Source organism: Magnolia sinica, chromosome 10, assembly GCF_029962835.1.
Source record: "Magnolia sinica isolate HGM2019 chromosome 10, MsV1, whole genome shotgun sequence".
In the NCBI taxonomy this organism is placed as follows: Eukaryota; Viridiplantae; Streptophyta; class Magnoliopsida; order Magnoliales; family Magnoliaceae; genus Magnolia; species Magnolia sinica.
Window position 1 is genome coordinate 22,267,662 of NC_080582.1, and position 17,536 is coordinate 22,285,197.

The following is a 17,536-nucleotide window of genomic DNA, read 5'->3' on the forward strand; positions in this document are numbered from 1 at the left end:
GAGCCTAATACACATCGTGATGGGTTCCAAATACGAGCTACATATACATCACATTGGGCCTCAAACACAAGTCGCATATACACATATAGGTCTCGACAATCGAAATCCGCCTTAACAATCGGAATTGACACTTAGAATCGGCCTCGACAATCGGAATGGGCCTATACAATCGGCCTCGACAATCGGAATTGACCTCGATACTCGGCATCGACAATCGGAATCGGCTTATACAATCAACCTCGACAAATCGAAATCGGCCTCGACAATCGAAACTGGCTTATACAATCGGCCTCAACAAATCGGAATCGGCCTCGATACTCGGCCTCGACAATCGAAATCAGCCTATGCAATTGGCCTCGACAAATCGGAATCGGCCTCGATACTCGGCCTCGACACTCGGCCTCGACAATTGGAATCGGCCTCGACAAATCAGAATCGGCCTTGATACTCGGCCTTGACAATCGGAATCGGCTTATACAATTGGCCTTGACAAACCGGGATTGGCCTCGATACTCGGCCTTGATATTTGGCCTCGACAATCGGAATCGGCCTATACAATCGGCCTCGACAATCGGAATCGGCCTATACAATCGGCCTCGACAATCGGAATCGGCCTCGATAAATCGAAATCAGCCTCGATACTCAGCCTTGACAATCGGAATCGGCCTATACAATCGGCCTCGACAATCGAAATTGGCCTATACAATCGGCCTCGACGCAAGGCAAGGTCCATAAATGGACGGCCGATGATAGATCAAGCAATGTCAATGGGGCCCAATAATTTGGGTTAACCCACTAGAGAATGATGAGAATGGGTCTAACCAGGCCTAAGGGAAGGTCACAATGTGGACTTTTAACCATCACTGCCCATCAATGTGGACATTTAACCAACATTGCTCCTAAGGAGTGGTCCACATAGGGCCAAACATATAGTGGGCCCATGGCCTCACACAAAGGCTTAATACACGTCAAATGGGTCGCATCCATGGGTCAGAAATACATCACAATGGGCCTCATCACACGACTTAATATACATCAAGTCGGCTACATCAATGGGCCGCACTAATGGGCCTCATACACATCAAGTGGGCTACATCAATGGGCCACACTAATGGGCCTCATACACATCAAGTGGGCTACATCAATGGGCCATAAATATGCAACAGGTGGGCCCTGCACATGGGCCTTATACATAATAACGGGCCCCATCACTTGTACACCACATTAGACCTCACATATGAGCCTCGAATATACATCATAGGTGGGCCCTATCACATGGCCAGGTGGTGTGGATGAATCACATCCATCAAGGTGGGACCGGCAGAAGGACGGCGTGGACATAAAATACAAACATCATGGTGGAGTCCTCATCACCGTCCAAACATGTCCAGCACCGTCCAGATCATCTGAACAGGGTGGATGAACAAATGCATCACGGTGGGGCAGCACGGCACCATCCAAACTACCTAGCACAGATGGACAGAGTAAATATAATACATACATCAAGTCAGGGCCCCACCGTCCCTGTGGATGGTGGTGGATGGAGCATGTACATTGTGCGTCCAGCACAGATGGACGGTGTGATGGACGGTGTGAATACGATACATGCATAAAGGTGGGGTCCTACAGTGGGAGGGCTTGGATAAAACCCATACCTCATGGTGGAGTCCACGCATGTGGATAGTGTAGATCAACAACACATACATCATGCATGGGACCCACAGAACTTGCTGACATCGCAGCAGCTGCCAGCTGCGTGGGTCCTATTGTTCCGTGGTGTGGACGGTGAAGATGAAACTCAACCAGCAGCGTCCCACCTGATTAGATGGCTGGATGTAAAACAGATGGACGGCATGAGTGCAGTAACAAGTGGACGACATGGATCCATACGTCCAGGTGGTCCCTACTGTCCAGATCATTGGACGGTGTAGATATAAGACACATACAGCACGTGTGGGTCCCACACGGAATGGCGGTGTGGATTCAATGCAAGCTCCACGGTCAGACCCACATAACTTGCTACCGCTTCAGTACTGACTCACCGTCCAAGACGGACGGTGTAGATATGCATTCAACAAGGGGTCCCACCCCACACGTGTCACACGTGTGGGCGGGTCCCACACCACATGAAGAATGGCTGGATGGTATGCATATACATACATCAAGGTTGGAAGCGTCCCACCGTCCAGAGTAATGGACAGTGCGGATGCAGAATATATGCATAAGGTGGTCCCACCCTCACACGTGCCACGTGTGTGAGGTGGGCCCCACATCCAAAGAGAGTGCGCGGACGGTATGTATATAACACATATACCCTGGGGTCCCACTGTCTTGGCATATGGACGGTGAGGATATAGAATAAATGCATCAGGGTGGGTCCCACGTGGGGCCCACCCGATATATCTGTATTCATTACATATATATTATATTATATTATATTATATACCAGATATATATGTATGTATGTATGTATGTATATATTATATTATATTATAATAAACAATAACGTCCAGGCCCTGGACGGCCTGGATGAAACATCAATATCGGTGGGTCTCACGTCCCATACACGGACGGTGCGCTCAGCAGGTGGGTGTCCACGTGGGCCACCAGTAAAGATGGATGGACGGTTTAGATATAACGCAGGCCTCATGATCAGCCCACCGTCCAGAGGTTTGGACGGTGTGGATTTGAGGCACATACATCACGTTGGAGCCCACTGCACCGTCCTGGACGGTGGGGATACATAGCACGTGTATCAAGGTGGGCCCCACCGTTAGGACAGATGGATGGCTTAGATAAGGCACATACCCTATGTGGGATCCACACGTATGAACCCACAAGCCTTAGAGAAAGCCGATATTTATATATATATAATTTTTTTCCAATGTCCAGCAGCAACAGCTACTCGACAGTGTGCATTCAACACATGCAGATGGAGGGGTCCACGTCAATGAACGACCGGGATACCACACACCGCATGATGGGGCCCACCATACTGATGACATCAATACAGCAGCCAGAGCTGCTGGCTATCCAGCAAATGGACGGCCCACAGCCAGAGCTGCTGGCTGTCCAACAAATGGACGGCCCACAGCCACTCAGACACAAAGGTGGGTCCTACATCAAGCTAATACTTATATTTCCCTTCATTCGGGCCTGTCCAGACGGACGGGACAGTCCAGTAAGGTGGGCCTCATGATCGAACGGTCGGGATCACCTTTGAATCGTGGTGGCCACAAGACATCACAAAAAAAGGAAGAGAGAGAGAGAGAGAGAGAGAGAGAGAGAGAGAGAGAGAGAGAGAGAGAGAGAGAGAGAGAGAGAAATTGGTATTTTAAAGGGACCCCACCACTATGGGCCCCTCTTGTTACAACACAAACATCAAGGTGGGTCCCACCATATGTGGGCCCTTAAAAGAAAAAATGTGGGTTCAAGATCACCCACCTTTAATCTCTTCTTCCTTCTTCCGCCAACACGATGTAGAGCTCCAAGGGGACGATTTCAATGGTCGAGATGTTCTTTGGATGGTGGAGATGGGAGGTAGGAAGTGGGCCACACAAAGCTCTCTCATGGAGCTCTCATGGACATGGTTGCTTGGGGGGAAATGAGAGAGAGAGAGAGAGAGAGAGAGAGATGGGTGAGTGATGGGTGAGGGATGGGTGAGTGATGGGTGTACTTGGGTGTAAGGGAGAGAGTTGACTTTGGGTTTGCATGGGGATGGGGTTGTACTTGAGATATGAGGTGATGTGTACTTGATTGATGGGATTGATGGGATTTGATGTGATGTTCTTTTGGGTTTTGCAACGCACGGTATTTTCTTGAACTGAACGCAGGCCCACATCTCCTGGCCTGGGTATCGCCTCAGCTCGCGAGACGCGGCGTCGGAACCACGGTCGGAAGGGTACAAGTCTCAGGTCGCGCCGACTCTGATATATGGGACACGACTCAGGATAGTGCGCAAATACCGGTAACAGATCGCAGGTTACTAAAATTCAACTAGGAGGACAGCGGAAGCCTACGAAATGGTACGGTCTAGGATACAGGACTTACAATTTATGCATAAGGAGTTATAGTTTCAAAAAGATACCAATTGTAGTACTCTACTATCCTATAATCTTCCTATAACCTCATATTTAATCCAATCATTCTACTAGCATCACCATCCATCATTGATCCAATACCCATGCAAACCATTGTCTTCCACCCTAAGTGACACTCATGGGGTAGGACCTATACATAAGGAGTCATGGTTTCAAGAAGGCACCAATTATGATATTCTGCTATTTTATAGTCTTTCATATACACACTACCTTAAAAATATAATTTTGCCTTCCCATATACCTCATATATAATTTAATCTTCTATTGTCATCACCATATACAATTGATTTTGATAGGATTTTATACAGAATGTAGGAGAATTTAATTTTTATGAGAACAAAAAATGCACAATCCTATCTACCAGGACCTCCCAATGATATAGAAACCAACACATGTACATTGATGCATTTGGCATCCAAAGTCCACCTATCTAGCCAATTAGTATTTGCTTCACTTTTGAGTTTCATCCAAATATTTTCTTTGTGAAGGACCATAGAATGGAAGGTTACTGTGGCATGACTTGAAGAAAGGCGATTTCTATCATCTAATGGCAACTCCAAAGTCCTTTCACTTATCATCTAAGTCTTGTCATCCATCAATATGTACGATTCATCATGTGCTTTCTCACTTTTAGCTTCCTTTCTCCTTTAAATATGTGAACTCTAGTGTAGCCAATAAATCAAACCTTTGGAATTTGTACTTTCTATATCTAGTGACAAGCTCTGTTTCCTATTAGATACATTTCATTGATGATCTTAGTAGATTTTCTTTTAGAAAGCGCTTTCATTTTTAACTCATTTTTCTTTTCTTGTTTTGTTGGTGGCTGTGTTTCAGGATTCAAGCATTTGAAATGATGGCAATTGCTGTGGTAGGGAACAACCTCATATGTTTGTCTTTTCAGCTTTCAGACTTTTACTGCATGTCTGTCTTCAATTAGTTGGGTTTCTGGTGGTGCTATGTAGCTTATAATTTTCTACTATCATTTCGAATTATCTGCCATAGTGTTCTTGCACCTGCAAGTTATGACAAAAATCTGGATTGCATGTGGTCGTACTACTGAAGAAGTCTTGAATTACTGAACAATGTTTTCTGTAACAATGCATCCGACCAGGTTTGTGGCTTTTAAAGATGCCTAGTCCCAATATGCTTCTGTGGTGATTACTTAAAACAATTTGTGCAGTGCAGATTTTACTGAAGGAAACTGTGGGATTCGAAGCGTTAATTTCAATTATGAAGCTTCGGAAAGGTAGTGCCTACAGTTTCACCCAGCAAAAGGTAAACCGCAACACATGTAACAGACTGTAACTTCCTATTCACATTGTTCTCTTTGCTATAGCTGAAAATTTTTAAGTTTATTTTTTCATTGATTAGCTGCAATCTTTTATACTTTTTTTTATTATTATTAAATTTCTAATCAATATGCAATCTTTTATTGTTTGCTTTTGTCATGGATATGCTTGGATACTTAGCTTACTCCTGACTTGTAACAGATCATTCTCCTTTCCCACAGTTTCCTGGAACTTGTAACAGATCATTCTTTAGTAAGAGTGTTGTCTCAACCCATCTAATGATTTTATTAACTTGACAGAATCCCAAATTGGCCCTAAATTCATGCAAACTATGGCACTTATCCCACTAATGCACATTCCTAAGCATTTGATATCATCCCACCAAGTTTGAGAAGCCCTTGCACTATGAATCAGATGGGACTGTTTATTAGTTTTTTTTTTTTAATAAAAATTAAATGCTGAGAATCTGAATTGACTGAAACAAAATCAAGGACCTGGTCACTAAGCACTCTGCACATGTTTGAGAATTCCAACATGCTAGCCTGGGGAACTAGTGCAGTCTTACAGATGTCAGAATAGGATTTATTCAGCTGCACCCAGATAACATATCAGAAGATCAACTTTTATATTTTGAATTTGAAGATGGTTGCTGGATACTTCAATCAAGATGGGAAAATACCTCTTCGATGGTTGTATCCTTCTTTGCCCTGCGAAAGAGCTTCACAGTAGAGCAAAGTATTATCTGCAGTGGAAACACATTCAGAATGATGAAGCTGCTTGCTTATGTTTCAATTTGATGCTTTTCATCATAGAAGACTTATGCGATTTGACAACACAGCTTCTAACTAGGTGTTGCTCCCGCTTCTAATCACACATCAGATTGTCACTCCCGCTCCTGCTTCCTACCTATTTATACTTATTTACATTAATAGACGCTACCCCACGCCTGCATCCAAATCTGTTGCTGCTTCACTTTACTATGCAATCAGTTTCTTCTTCAATTTTGGGATGATTTAGTTCTGAAATCAGCACTTATTGATTATTTGTTTATTGTTTTTGTTTCCAGATGAAAACGGCTGCAGATGTCTGTGTGCTTTATGATACGAACAGAAAAATCTCAGCTTGTGTTCTATGTTCTGATTGATATTTCTTTTTTAAGCATCCTTGAAAAACTTTTGACCTTTTGGCCTCTTTGTTAGCCATGTGCTATTTCTACCTTGTAGCAGCATCATGATGGCTGGTTTGGCACCATGCCAAGTAGGGTTGTCAAAGGTTTTGCCTGATGATCAGTGTCTTGTGCTTCATTCTAGTATGTCTCTCATGGATATCATTGGTCTTGAGTGCTGGTTTAGGAGAACCTCCAGAAAATCCTGATCCTCGGTCTAATAGTATTGATAAGAACTAACTAGTCAGGTTTCATTCAAATTAATCATTTTGACTGACTGTTTTTAGTATTTGATAAGTAAAAAAGCAGTAGGAGCTAGAATGAACAATGTAGTAGCAATATAGACAAGAATATTTACTGATAAGTTTGTAGTGCCTGATTCCATGAGCTTTCATTATATCTTTCATTATAGGCAGATTTTGAATTGGGTGATTAGATTACTTGCTTGGATGTTAATTTGTTTGCTCTAGTATCTTTCATTATATCTTTAAATTGGATGATTTGTTTACTTGCATGCCGCGTATACAACAGCCATGTGTACTAATCAAAGTCATGTTGAATGAAGTTGCTAATCTTAATAAGCATGCCTTGCTATATATCCCAGTGCATCAATATGGTGTATTTTGCATAGTATTAAATAGAAGCGAATAAATAATATATTATGGTTCCTTTCAGTTTTGCCAATAATAAATCATTTGTCAATAATACTACAGAGTTTGCTTTTGGTCTTGCAATAAACTACACAGTGAAAGTCTTGTGGAACAGGTAATTCACCTGCCTAGAAAATTCCTGATGTTGGTTTTTTTTTTTTTTTGGGTACCTAATATCTTATAATTTACGAAATATGGAATGATAAAGCTGTGGAATGAATATTCCTGCTTGTTGCATTAGTTGTGCTGGTAGTTCTAGTGCTTCTTTTCTGTTGATTTTAGGGTGACACTGCATGATTTTTTATTTTTTATTTTTGGCCGTGAGAGATGATGCAAAGATGCTTGTGAAACAATTGCATGAGGATGCCAAGTGAACTCCTGCCCTTTGGAGAATATTGTGCATATCTTTGGCCCTCTGGGTCCTCTAAAAGTATTGCTTGATGATTGACCAATAGAATTAGAAAGGGCAAAGTTTTGGTGGGCCCAGGGATGGACACAAGGGATGTCCATATTGTAAATCCTGCCAATTCCAATCAAGTGGATCCTGATTACTCAGAATCTCAAAAGAGACTTGACAAGTGGATCCTGATTACTCAGATCGTCTGGTCAGTGTGATTTCAAGCCATGATCCATCCACAATGGGGACCTTCATTTGTCATTATACATAATTCACAACAGCATGGCTTCTCAACTGCCAATTTCATTTCCTCAGGCGCATGCTTCATGAGGATATATAGCTGTTGCCATTGATTCCCGCTACCATGGTGAACAGGCCAAAAATACAACCACATACAGAGATGTATGTAATCATTTGCAAGTATCTTGTGTTAGTTGAATAAGGAGATTTTCTTTCCATGCAGTCACAATCTTTTAAAAAAAAATAAAAATCAGTACTATGTGGTATTTTCGTGCTTCCATTTAAAGCAGCTGGAAATAAAAATACAGTTATTTAGCAAGTATCATGTCTTAATAAAATAGTCAGTTTCAGTTGTTGATTGTTTCTGGAATTTGAATGTAGGCTCTTGTATCTTCTTGGAAGAATGGAGATACAATGCCTTAATATTTGATACAGTAATACAATGGCCTTTTGTTTTCTAGCGGATCATATGTGCTTCCATTAAACCATCATCAAGATTCAGGCACCATTCTCAAAAGTTCTACTTTGATATCATTCTCATTGCCTTCATTATCTTGATTGTTGATTGCCAGATTGAGCTTGCAAAAATGTTGTTGGCGGAGGGACAAAGTCATCTTTTTTTACATTGGCCTGAACAAGGTGTTAATGATGAAGAAAAGAAAAGTTTCTTTGATCATTGGGCCATTGGATGTTCTTGATCCTTTGTGGGGTTTGTCTTGTTCTAGCAGTTTTGAAGATCTCTGCAAATGGGTGGTTTGGATTCTCTGATGTTCTTTAAAGATTAAATATAGATGTATGTTGGTAGAATGTGGTGGCAATCGAATCTAAGGCAATTGGGGCATATTAGTTTGCTGTAAATTGGGCTGATCTATAGTTGTAGTTTCTCTTTTCTTTGGTTTTTCTTTTCCTATAATTCTTTTGGCTTTTGCCCTTTTGTGCAATAAAATCTTCAAAGTTTAAAAAAAAAAATTTTAAAAAAAATAAATCATCCCGTTGACCTGTTGGTAAACAAGGGGCTTGCTATCCCCATATGCACCCTCTCTACATGCAAATGCAGCAGAGTGCCAACATGGCTGGTCCACTCATCAGGCAGCCACCCCTATATGAAAGCAATGGATGGTTTAAGGTAACTTGCCAACAATGTTCAAAAAGAAGAAGGAAAAAAGAAAGAAAGATTACTTGCTAACAGTCAATTGTCAATATATCAAAACCGATAAGTCATTTGGAGAAAATCCTTTCCTTAAAATGCTTCCTATGATGGTGGATTGTTTAAGATTAACTTGCCAACAGTCCACTGTCAACATAGACATCTGTGTAAGCCCTCTGGAAAAAATCGCTTTCCTATTATCTCTTAATGCTTCCTATGATGGATGCTTGCTATAGCCATCTATTTCATCTTTAATTGCATTGTATTTTAGTTGATATGATTCTTTTTCACCTATGCTTACGAGCTTTGCTTCAGAATATTTTTCTATAATTCTTTGTGAAACCTTTTATCTAAGCTGCAAGTCATTCATTTGTTGCACCAACCTTGGTGTACTTCATTCTTCTTGAGAACTTCTAATTTTTCTGGAATAATGGCAGGGTTTTGATGTGAAACTAATCAATGTAAATCGGACTTCCAAAGTTACAAAAGGCGATGCTCCTTTCTCTTTTATTTGGGTTCTTTCTTAGGAATAAAATTCATTTCTCTATTGTATGTGATCTTTCTCTTCACTTCCTTTTTCGGGGAGGACAAGTGGTCAAGTACACTGCCATGTTAGCTTGTGGCAACTATCATGGAGTTGTGAGCTTTGCAAAAGGAAAAGGCCCAACAATTCCCATTGCCCTCCAGAAGGTATTTGTTTGATGTATTTGTAGACATCAGCTCAAATTTGAAGTCCTTGTTAATTGGGAAATCAAGATTATTTATGGTTAATTCTGCGTTGTGGCTCATCCATTAGCAAATGAGTGACTATTTTACCTCCATTTGTTGCCATTCTGAGACGCTGGCGGCCACTTTTGGCAAGTATTCATGAGCTTGCTTCCTCAGATGATTGAATCCCCTCGTTGTTGATGACCATGCTTTGGCAGCAGATGCGCCGCCTCTTGAGGTGATTGAACTTCCACACTCCTATCTCTTTCCGATTCCATGGAAACTGTGAGTTGTATATACTCCCATTGAAGAGTTTTGTGATTGAATTCTGTACTCTCTCACAATTTTAATCCACTATATTTCTTCCATGCCGTTTGTAATTGATCTTAATTGGATTAGTTGAGAGCTTTCACTGCATAAATGCTAATAAGATTGATACTTTGTAAAGACATTTGATATAATTGATGTAATTAGTGTTTCTTCCTGGTGTTTGTGATGTCACTCTAGCGAAATTTATATCTAGATAATTAGATGTAGCTATGTTTGGTAATATATAGTATATTGGAGCTTGTCATGACTTTTGTGCTTGTGAAAATTTCAGGGAATTCCACAAATTATTTTGTTGATGCTATACGTGGGTTCAACTTGATGTGGGTCATCCATAATGTGGGCCCCGCATTTGATATCAACAGTCCATCGTGTGCGCCCCACCTCTTATCTGGACTGCCCATCATGTGGAGCCTCCTTTGATATGGACCATCCATCACATGGGGGATGGAGAGAAGTAGAAAAGTTGAAAGTTGAAAAAAAAAAACAAAAAAACTTACCTGGATAAATAACTTTCATCACATGAGTAAATTTTATAACGTGCTGACCAAACTTATTTAAAGTTGAAAAATTAACTTATTAAAACATAAAAAGTTTCTTATTGGGTGGTATCCATGGTCACAAAACCTTCAAGAGAGGGTGGTTCCAAGGTTAGTACGAAGCTTGATACCTGCCAAGAGGGGCTCTTTCATCCTAAGAATAGCAGTATAAGCATCAGTCATGTCGGGGCCATCCCCATCAGTGGCAACCCATTCAAACTTGTTAATCAAATTAGCCAGGGTGAGGCCCACCTGAAGCTTGCCCAGATCCCTTCCTACACAAATTCGCCTACCTGCTCCAAACGGAAGCAAAGACTTTTCCATGGGTGCATTTTCATTCAGGAACCGCTCTAGCATGAACTGCTCTGGATGATCCCAGACCTTTGGATCGTGATGGAGAGCATAGATATTTACCATAACAGCAGTACCCTCGTCGATCTTCCAACCCTTCAATGTAGTATCTTTCACTGTCTTGTGGGGGATGCCGAGAGGTGCAATCGGTTTCATCCGAAGCACTTCATTCACTACAGCTTGAAGATATGGCATCTTATTCACTTGATCTACAGTCACCCTCTCTCTCTTCTCGTCTCCTCCGCTTACTTCTTTAAATAGCTTCAGTTGGATTTCGGGGTTTCGTATAAGGAATGCTAGAGCCCAAGCAATAGTAAATGATGTGCTATCATTGGTGAGCAAGAATGTCTCGAATAAGATAAAGATAATGGTTTCCATCGGGTAGCCATGCGAGAGGAGGAAGTGCAAGTAGCAAGTGGTGCATGGCGATTTTGATGATTGGTAGTGAGTGATTTCTGACTGTACCATCGACACTATACGATCGCAAATTTCAAATGCTTGTCTATATGGACCCCACAAGCCCGGGATGGAGCGAAAGAAAGGGAAAGCATCGGAAAAACGGGTAAAAGCAGATAGGCTGATGGCGTCGTTAATAAGAGGGTCTATGCCAATAATAAATGCCTCATTGTTGAAGGCAGGGCCAAAACAAAGGTGCCCAACCACCCGTGCTATGTTGTGTCGAAAGTAGACCAAGGGGCGGATAATTCCACCATTGATCATAGCTTGTTCTTGGATTGTTTGTGTCATGGCTATCACTTCGTTTTCTTGAGATAGTGTTTGACTAGATATGGCTGATGGATTCATAGCAAAGCCCCGGATACCTTTTCGAAGGGATTGCCAGTATGGGCCATGATCGGAAGAGAAGAGCGTTGTCCAGTTAGCAGTGAGACATTTTGATATGTAAGGGAGCGTCCGTGAGGCATAGTCAGTGGACTTGTTAATTTACAAGAACCTCCCAAGCTGCTTCATGATCACTTATGATAATCGTCGGTTTCATGCCTATCCACACTGTCATAAACCCGCCATACTTCTGTGACATTTTGAATAAGGTGACGTAGAGCAACTCAGTACCACCACCAAGTTGGCGTAGGTTCTGGTGCAAGTTCCCAATTATCAGCAATTTAGGTGGCCCCAGCGGCAAACTTCGTTGTTGATTTTGGCTTCCATAGTCTTTCGACGAAGAACATCATTGCCACCACCATGGAAACTATTATCCACAGGTTTATGTCCATCTCTCTCTGGTGTTGTTTTTCTTTCACCTACTTCCACTCTTTTTAAACGCCAACTGCATGGAAGCCCTGAAGAGCCTATACTCGTGTTTCAGTGTTTAACCATTTTAAAAATGGAAGTGGCTCCTTACAATGCACGTGAAATAATTTTATGGTAGTCCGTACGCTTTAAATTGGTGACCTAACTATGTACGGAGCATGGCTGAAAATTGGGATTTTGACTGTATTGGAATCATTGTATGGTCAATTTCTCGAAAGAGATTCTGCCTTCCAAATATTAAGAGGATAGCCATCTGGCAAGCTTCTAAAAGTTTTCTGGATCAATTTGCTCTTGCCCCTGGATCAGTAATTGTACTGTTATGAAGGTAGAAGAAGTCACGCGTTATTTCAATCCCTAGAAAGTGAATTCGACGGAAGTTTTCATTTTGCCCGGTGGAATGTATATCTAATCCGTTCATTTTGTTTGAAGCCCTTTATTTTTATATGAAGATGTTAGCATCTTGCTGACACCATCTCTCTGTGGCTCATAAAACCTGATAACCCGTAACAGTGTCCATTCTATACAAAAGAATTTTGGTGCAACATCTTTATGTCTCATTTTGGGATTTTGATCAAATCTGATCCGTCCATTCTCTTCATAATTTGAAAGAAGGAAAATGTATGGAGAATAATCAAAATCTTCGAATCTGATGGCCCACAACAAAACTAGATAGTAGGTATTGTACAAGCAAACCATTGGTCCTTTTTCCTCGCTGTGGGCCACAGATACCTCGATACGACATGAAGATCACATATTTTAAGGAAATCACAAGCCTTGAATATTATTAACGGATTAGATCTATATTTTAATGGGCCCCGTGATTAAAATGATAGGATCGACCCTTGGATTTGAGCATCGGCAATTGTGAATCTCTCCGGCTTCTCACCTGCCTTCTTTTTAGGTACACTTAACCATAACAGTACAAAGCCAGTTTTGTGGGACCCACAGTGATGTTTATATGTCATCTAACCTATTCATTATATCACATATACATCTATAAAGAGATGGCAGAAATATCATACTTATTAGTAAGGTGTATGGCCCACCTGGTAGTTTTTAATGGTTGCCCGCAACCCATACTATTTATTATGGTGTGGTCCACTTCATCTGTAAGTAACCTTTAGATTTTTGGGATATATATTACGATGAACTTGCACAACTAATGTTTTGTGTAGATTGAAAACTTACATAACAATGGGCCCACAACTAGGAGAATACCATCCAACACAAGACTTCCATCCGTCGTCCATTCTGCTTCATCATTACTTAATTTTGTGTGCAAGGGCAAATTGGTCCGATTTCGAAAGCTCGTTAGATGGCTTACTTTTGGAATATTTGGAAGGTCGATTCTCTTTCGAGAAATTGACCATGCAACGATACCAACACAGTCCAAATCCCCCTGAAAATTTTAATAGTAACCATCTGATTTTTCCCACCAACTCCAAAATGAACTAGTCACGATTGAGTATAGCTTCCTATTATTATTATTATTATTATTATTATTGTTATTATTATTATTATTTAATGAAAATTGGGAACACTCCACCAATAATTTTGTTAAAAAGACTAGATTCATGTGCACACATCCGAGTAGGCGCCACAAAAAGAATAGATTATATATCGTGAAAACCGTGAATTTTTTTTATATAAAATAAACAAGATGAAGACAACCACAACAGATTATTGGAGAATCTGAGTATGTCGATGACAACAGGTCTAGTAAGATAGTCGTGGAATTGAATGGAAGATTGCACAAATGTGGGGTCATCAGTCCTCGCTTCGATGTCGGTGTCAAAGAAATTGACCCTTGGACTGCAAGGCTCCTCCCCTCCAGACAATTTGGCTATATTGTGTTGACAACGTTTGCAGGCATCATGGATCATGAAGAGGCCAAAAGGAAGAACGTGGGTGGTAAAGATCCAGGATTCTTTTTCTAGGTGGAGGCATTGGAATTGGAATTATCTTTTCCTTTTATCACATATACATCTATAAAGAGGTGGCAGAAATATCATACTTATTAGTAAGGTGTATGGCCCACCTGGTAGTTTTCAATGGTTGTGCGCAACCCATACTATTTATTATGGTGTGGTCCACTTCATCTGTAAGTAACCTTTAGATTTTGGGATATATATTACGATGAACTTGTACAACTAATGAACCATGTAGATTGAAAACTTATATCACAATGGGCCCACAACTAGGAGAATACCATCCAACACAAGACTTCCAGCCGTCGTCCTCTCCGCGTCATCATTACTTAATTTTGTGTGCAAAAGCAAAGTGGTCCGAAAAAAATTTGGAAGCTTGTTAGATGGCTACTTTCGGAATATTTGGAAGGCCGATTCTCTATCGAGAAATTGACCATGCAACGATACCAACACAGTCCAAATCCCCTGAAAATTTTAATATTAACCATCTGATTTTTCCCACCAACTCCAAAATGAACCAGTCACGATTGAGTATAGCTTCTTGTTATTATTATCAATTTTAAAAAAAAGAAAAGTGGGAACACTCCAGCTATAATTTTGTTAAAAAGACTAGACGCATGTGCACACATTCGAGTAGGCCCCACAAAAAGAATAGGCCATCGTGAAAACCGTGAAAAAACTTTATATAAAATAAACAAGATGAAGACAACCACGACAGATTATTAGAGAATCTGAGTACGTCGATGACAACAGGTCTGGTAAGATAGTCGTGGAATTAAATGGAAGATTGAACAAATGTGGGGTCATCAGTCCTCGCTTCGATGTCGGTGTCAAAGAAATTGAGCCTTGGACTGCAAGGCTCCTCCCCTCCAGACAGTTTGGCTATATTGTGTTGACAACGTCTGCGGGCATCACGGATCTTGAAGAGGTAAAAAGGAAGAACGTGGGTGGTAAAGTTCTAGGATTCTTTTACTAGGTGAAGGCATTGGAATTGGAATTATCTTTTCCTTTTCTTTTACTATTTATTATATCACATATACATCTATAAAGAGATGGCAGAAATATCATACTTATTAGTAAGGTGTATGGCCCACCTGGTAGTTTTCAATGGTTGTGCGCAACCCATGCTATTTATTATGGTGTGGTCCACTTCATTTGTAAGTAACCTTTAGATTTTGGGATATATATTATGAACTTGTACAACTAATGGACCGTGTAGATTGAAAACTTATATCACAATGGGCCCACAACTAGGAGAATACCATCCAACACAAGACTTCCAGCCGTCGTCCTCTCCGCGTCATCATTACTTAATTTTGTGTGCAAGGGCAAATTGGTTCGAAAAAAATTCGGAAGCTTGTTAGATGGCTACTTTCGGAATATTTGGAAGGCCGATTCTCTTTTGAGAAATTGACCATGCAACGATACCAACACGGTCCAAATCCTCTGAAAATTTTAATATTAACCATCTGATTTTTCCCCCCAACTCCAAAATGAACCGGTCACGATTGAGTATAGCTTCTTGTTATTATTATTATTATTTAAAAAAAGAAAAGTGGGAACACTCCAGCTATAATTTTGTTAAAAAGACTAGATGCATGTGCACACAATCGAGTAGGCGCCACAAAAAGGATAGGCCATCGTGAAAACCGTGAAAAAACTTTATATAAAATAAACAAGATGAAGACAACCACGACAGATTATTAGAGAATCTGAGTACGTCGATGACAACAGGTCTGGTAAGATTTTCGTGGAATTGAATGGAAGATTGAACAAATGTGGGGTCATCAGTCCTCGCTTCGATGTCGGTGTCAAAGAAATTGAGCCTTGGACTACAAGGCTCCTCCCCTCCAGACAGTTTGGCTATATTGTGTTGACAACATCTGCAGGCATCACGAATCTTGAAGAGGTAAAAAGGAAGAACATGGGTGGTAAAGTTCCAGGATTCTTTTACTAGGTGAAGGCATTGGAATTGGAATTATCTTTTCCCTTTCTTTTACTATTTATTATATCACATATACATCTATAAAGAGATGGCAGAAATATCATACTTATTAGTAAGGTGTATGGCCCACTTGGTAGTTTTCAATGGTTGTGCACAACCCATACTATTTATTATGGTGTGGTCCACTTCATTTGTAAGTAACCTTTAGATTTTGGGATATATATTACGATGAACTTGCACAACTAATGGACCGTGTAGATTGAAAACTTTTATCACAATGGGCCCACAACTAGGAGAATACCATCCAACACAAGACTTCCAGCCATCGTCCTCTCTGCATCATCAGTACTTAATTTTGTGTGCATGGGCAAATTGGTCTGAAAAAATTTTGGAAGCTTGTTAGATGGCTACTTTTGGAATATTTGGAAGGCCGATTCTCTTTCGAGAAATTGACCATGCAATGATACCAACACGGTCCAAATCCCCTGAAAATTTTAATATTAACCATCTAATTTTTCCCACCAACTCCAAAATGAACTAGTCACGATTGAGTATAGCTTCTTGTTATTATTATTATTATTTTTTTAAAAGAAAAGAGGGAACACTCCAGTTATAATTTTGTTAAAAAGACTAGATGCATGTGCACACATTTGATTAGGCGCCACAAAAAGAATAGGGCTATCGTGAAAACCATGAAAAAATTTATATAAAATAAATAAGATGAAGACAACCACGACAAATTATTAGAGAATCTGAGTACGTCGATGACAACAGGTCTGGTAAGATAGTCGTGGATTTGAATGGAAGATTGAACAAATGTGGGGTCATCAGTCCTCGCTTCGATGTCGGTGTCAAAGAAATTGAGCCTTGGACTGCAAGGCTCCTCCCCTCCAGACAGTTTGACTATATAGTGTTGACAACCTCTGCGGCCATCATAGATCTTGAAGAGGCAAAAAGGAAGAACGTGGGTGGTAAAGTTCCAGGATTCTTTTACTAGGTGGAGGCATTGGAATTGGAATTCTCTTTTCCTTTTCTTTTCCTATTCATTATATCACATATACATCTATAAAGATATGGAAAAAATATCATACTTATTAGTAAGGTGTATGGCCCACCTGGTAGTTTTCAATGGTTGTGCACAACCCATACTATTTATTATGGTATGGTCCACTTCATCTGTAAGTAACCTTTAGAATTTGGGATATATATTACGATGAACTTGCACAACCAATGTATCGTGTATATTGAAAACCTACATCACAATGGGCCCACAACTAGGAGAATACCATCCAACACAAGACTTCCAGCCGTCGTCCTCTCTGCGTCATCATTACTTAATTGTGTGTGTGAGGGCAAATTGGTCCGAAAAAATTTTGGAAGCTTGTTTGATGGCTACTTTTGGAATATTTGGAAGGTTGATTCTCTTTCGAGAAATTGACCATGCAACGATACCAACACGGTCCAAATCCCCTGAAAATTTT

General features: G+C 40.6%; 2 protein-coding genes and 2 long non-coding RNA genes across 7 annotated transcripts in view; 2 read left to right on the forward strand and 2 right to left on the reverse strand.

Annotated features, from left to right (window-relative positions):
- The window catches only part of LOC131258163 (uncharacterized), a 92,627-nt gene that overhangs the window by 61,858 nt on the left and 13,233 nt on the right, over positions 1-17,536 (reverse strand). The window lies entirely within an intron of this gene.
- On the forward strand, positions 4,537-5,143 carry LOC131258164 (uncharacterized). Its single transcript, XR_009177940.1, has 2 exons — positions 4,537-4,702; positions 4,935-5,143. It is a non-coding gene; the product is annotated as an uncharacterized LOC131258164 (long non-coding RNA).
- On the forward strand, positions 8,523-9,964 carry LOC131258165 (uncharacterized). The gene is made up of 3 exons (XR_009177941.1): positions 8,523-9,678; positions 9,785-9,849; positions 9,918-9,964. It is a non-coding gene; the product is annotated as an uncharacterized LOC131258165 (long non-coding RNA).
- LOC131258162 ((S)-canadine synthase CYP719A21-like) lies at positions 10,509-12,353 on the reverse strand. The gene has a single exon (XM_058259276.1). It carries the CDS (start codon positions 11,715-11,717, stop codon positions 10,653-10,655), a length of 1,065 nt encoding a protein of 354 aa, XP_058115259.1. The 5' UTR covers positions 11,718-12,353; the 3' UTR covers positions 10,509-10,652.

Coding starts and splice junctions, on each gene's coding strand:
- LOC131258162 (XM_058259276.1), bottom strand. CDS start 11,717: ATGAATCCATCAGCCATATCTAGTCAAACACTATCTCAAGAAAACGAA.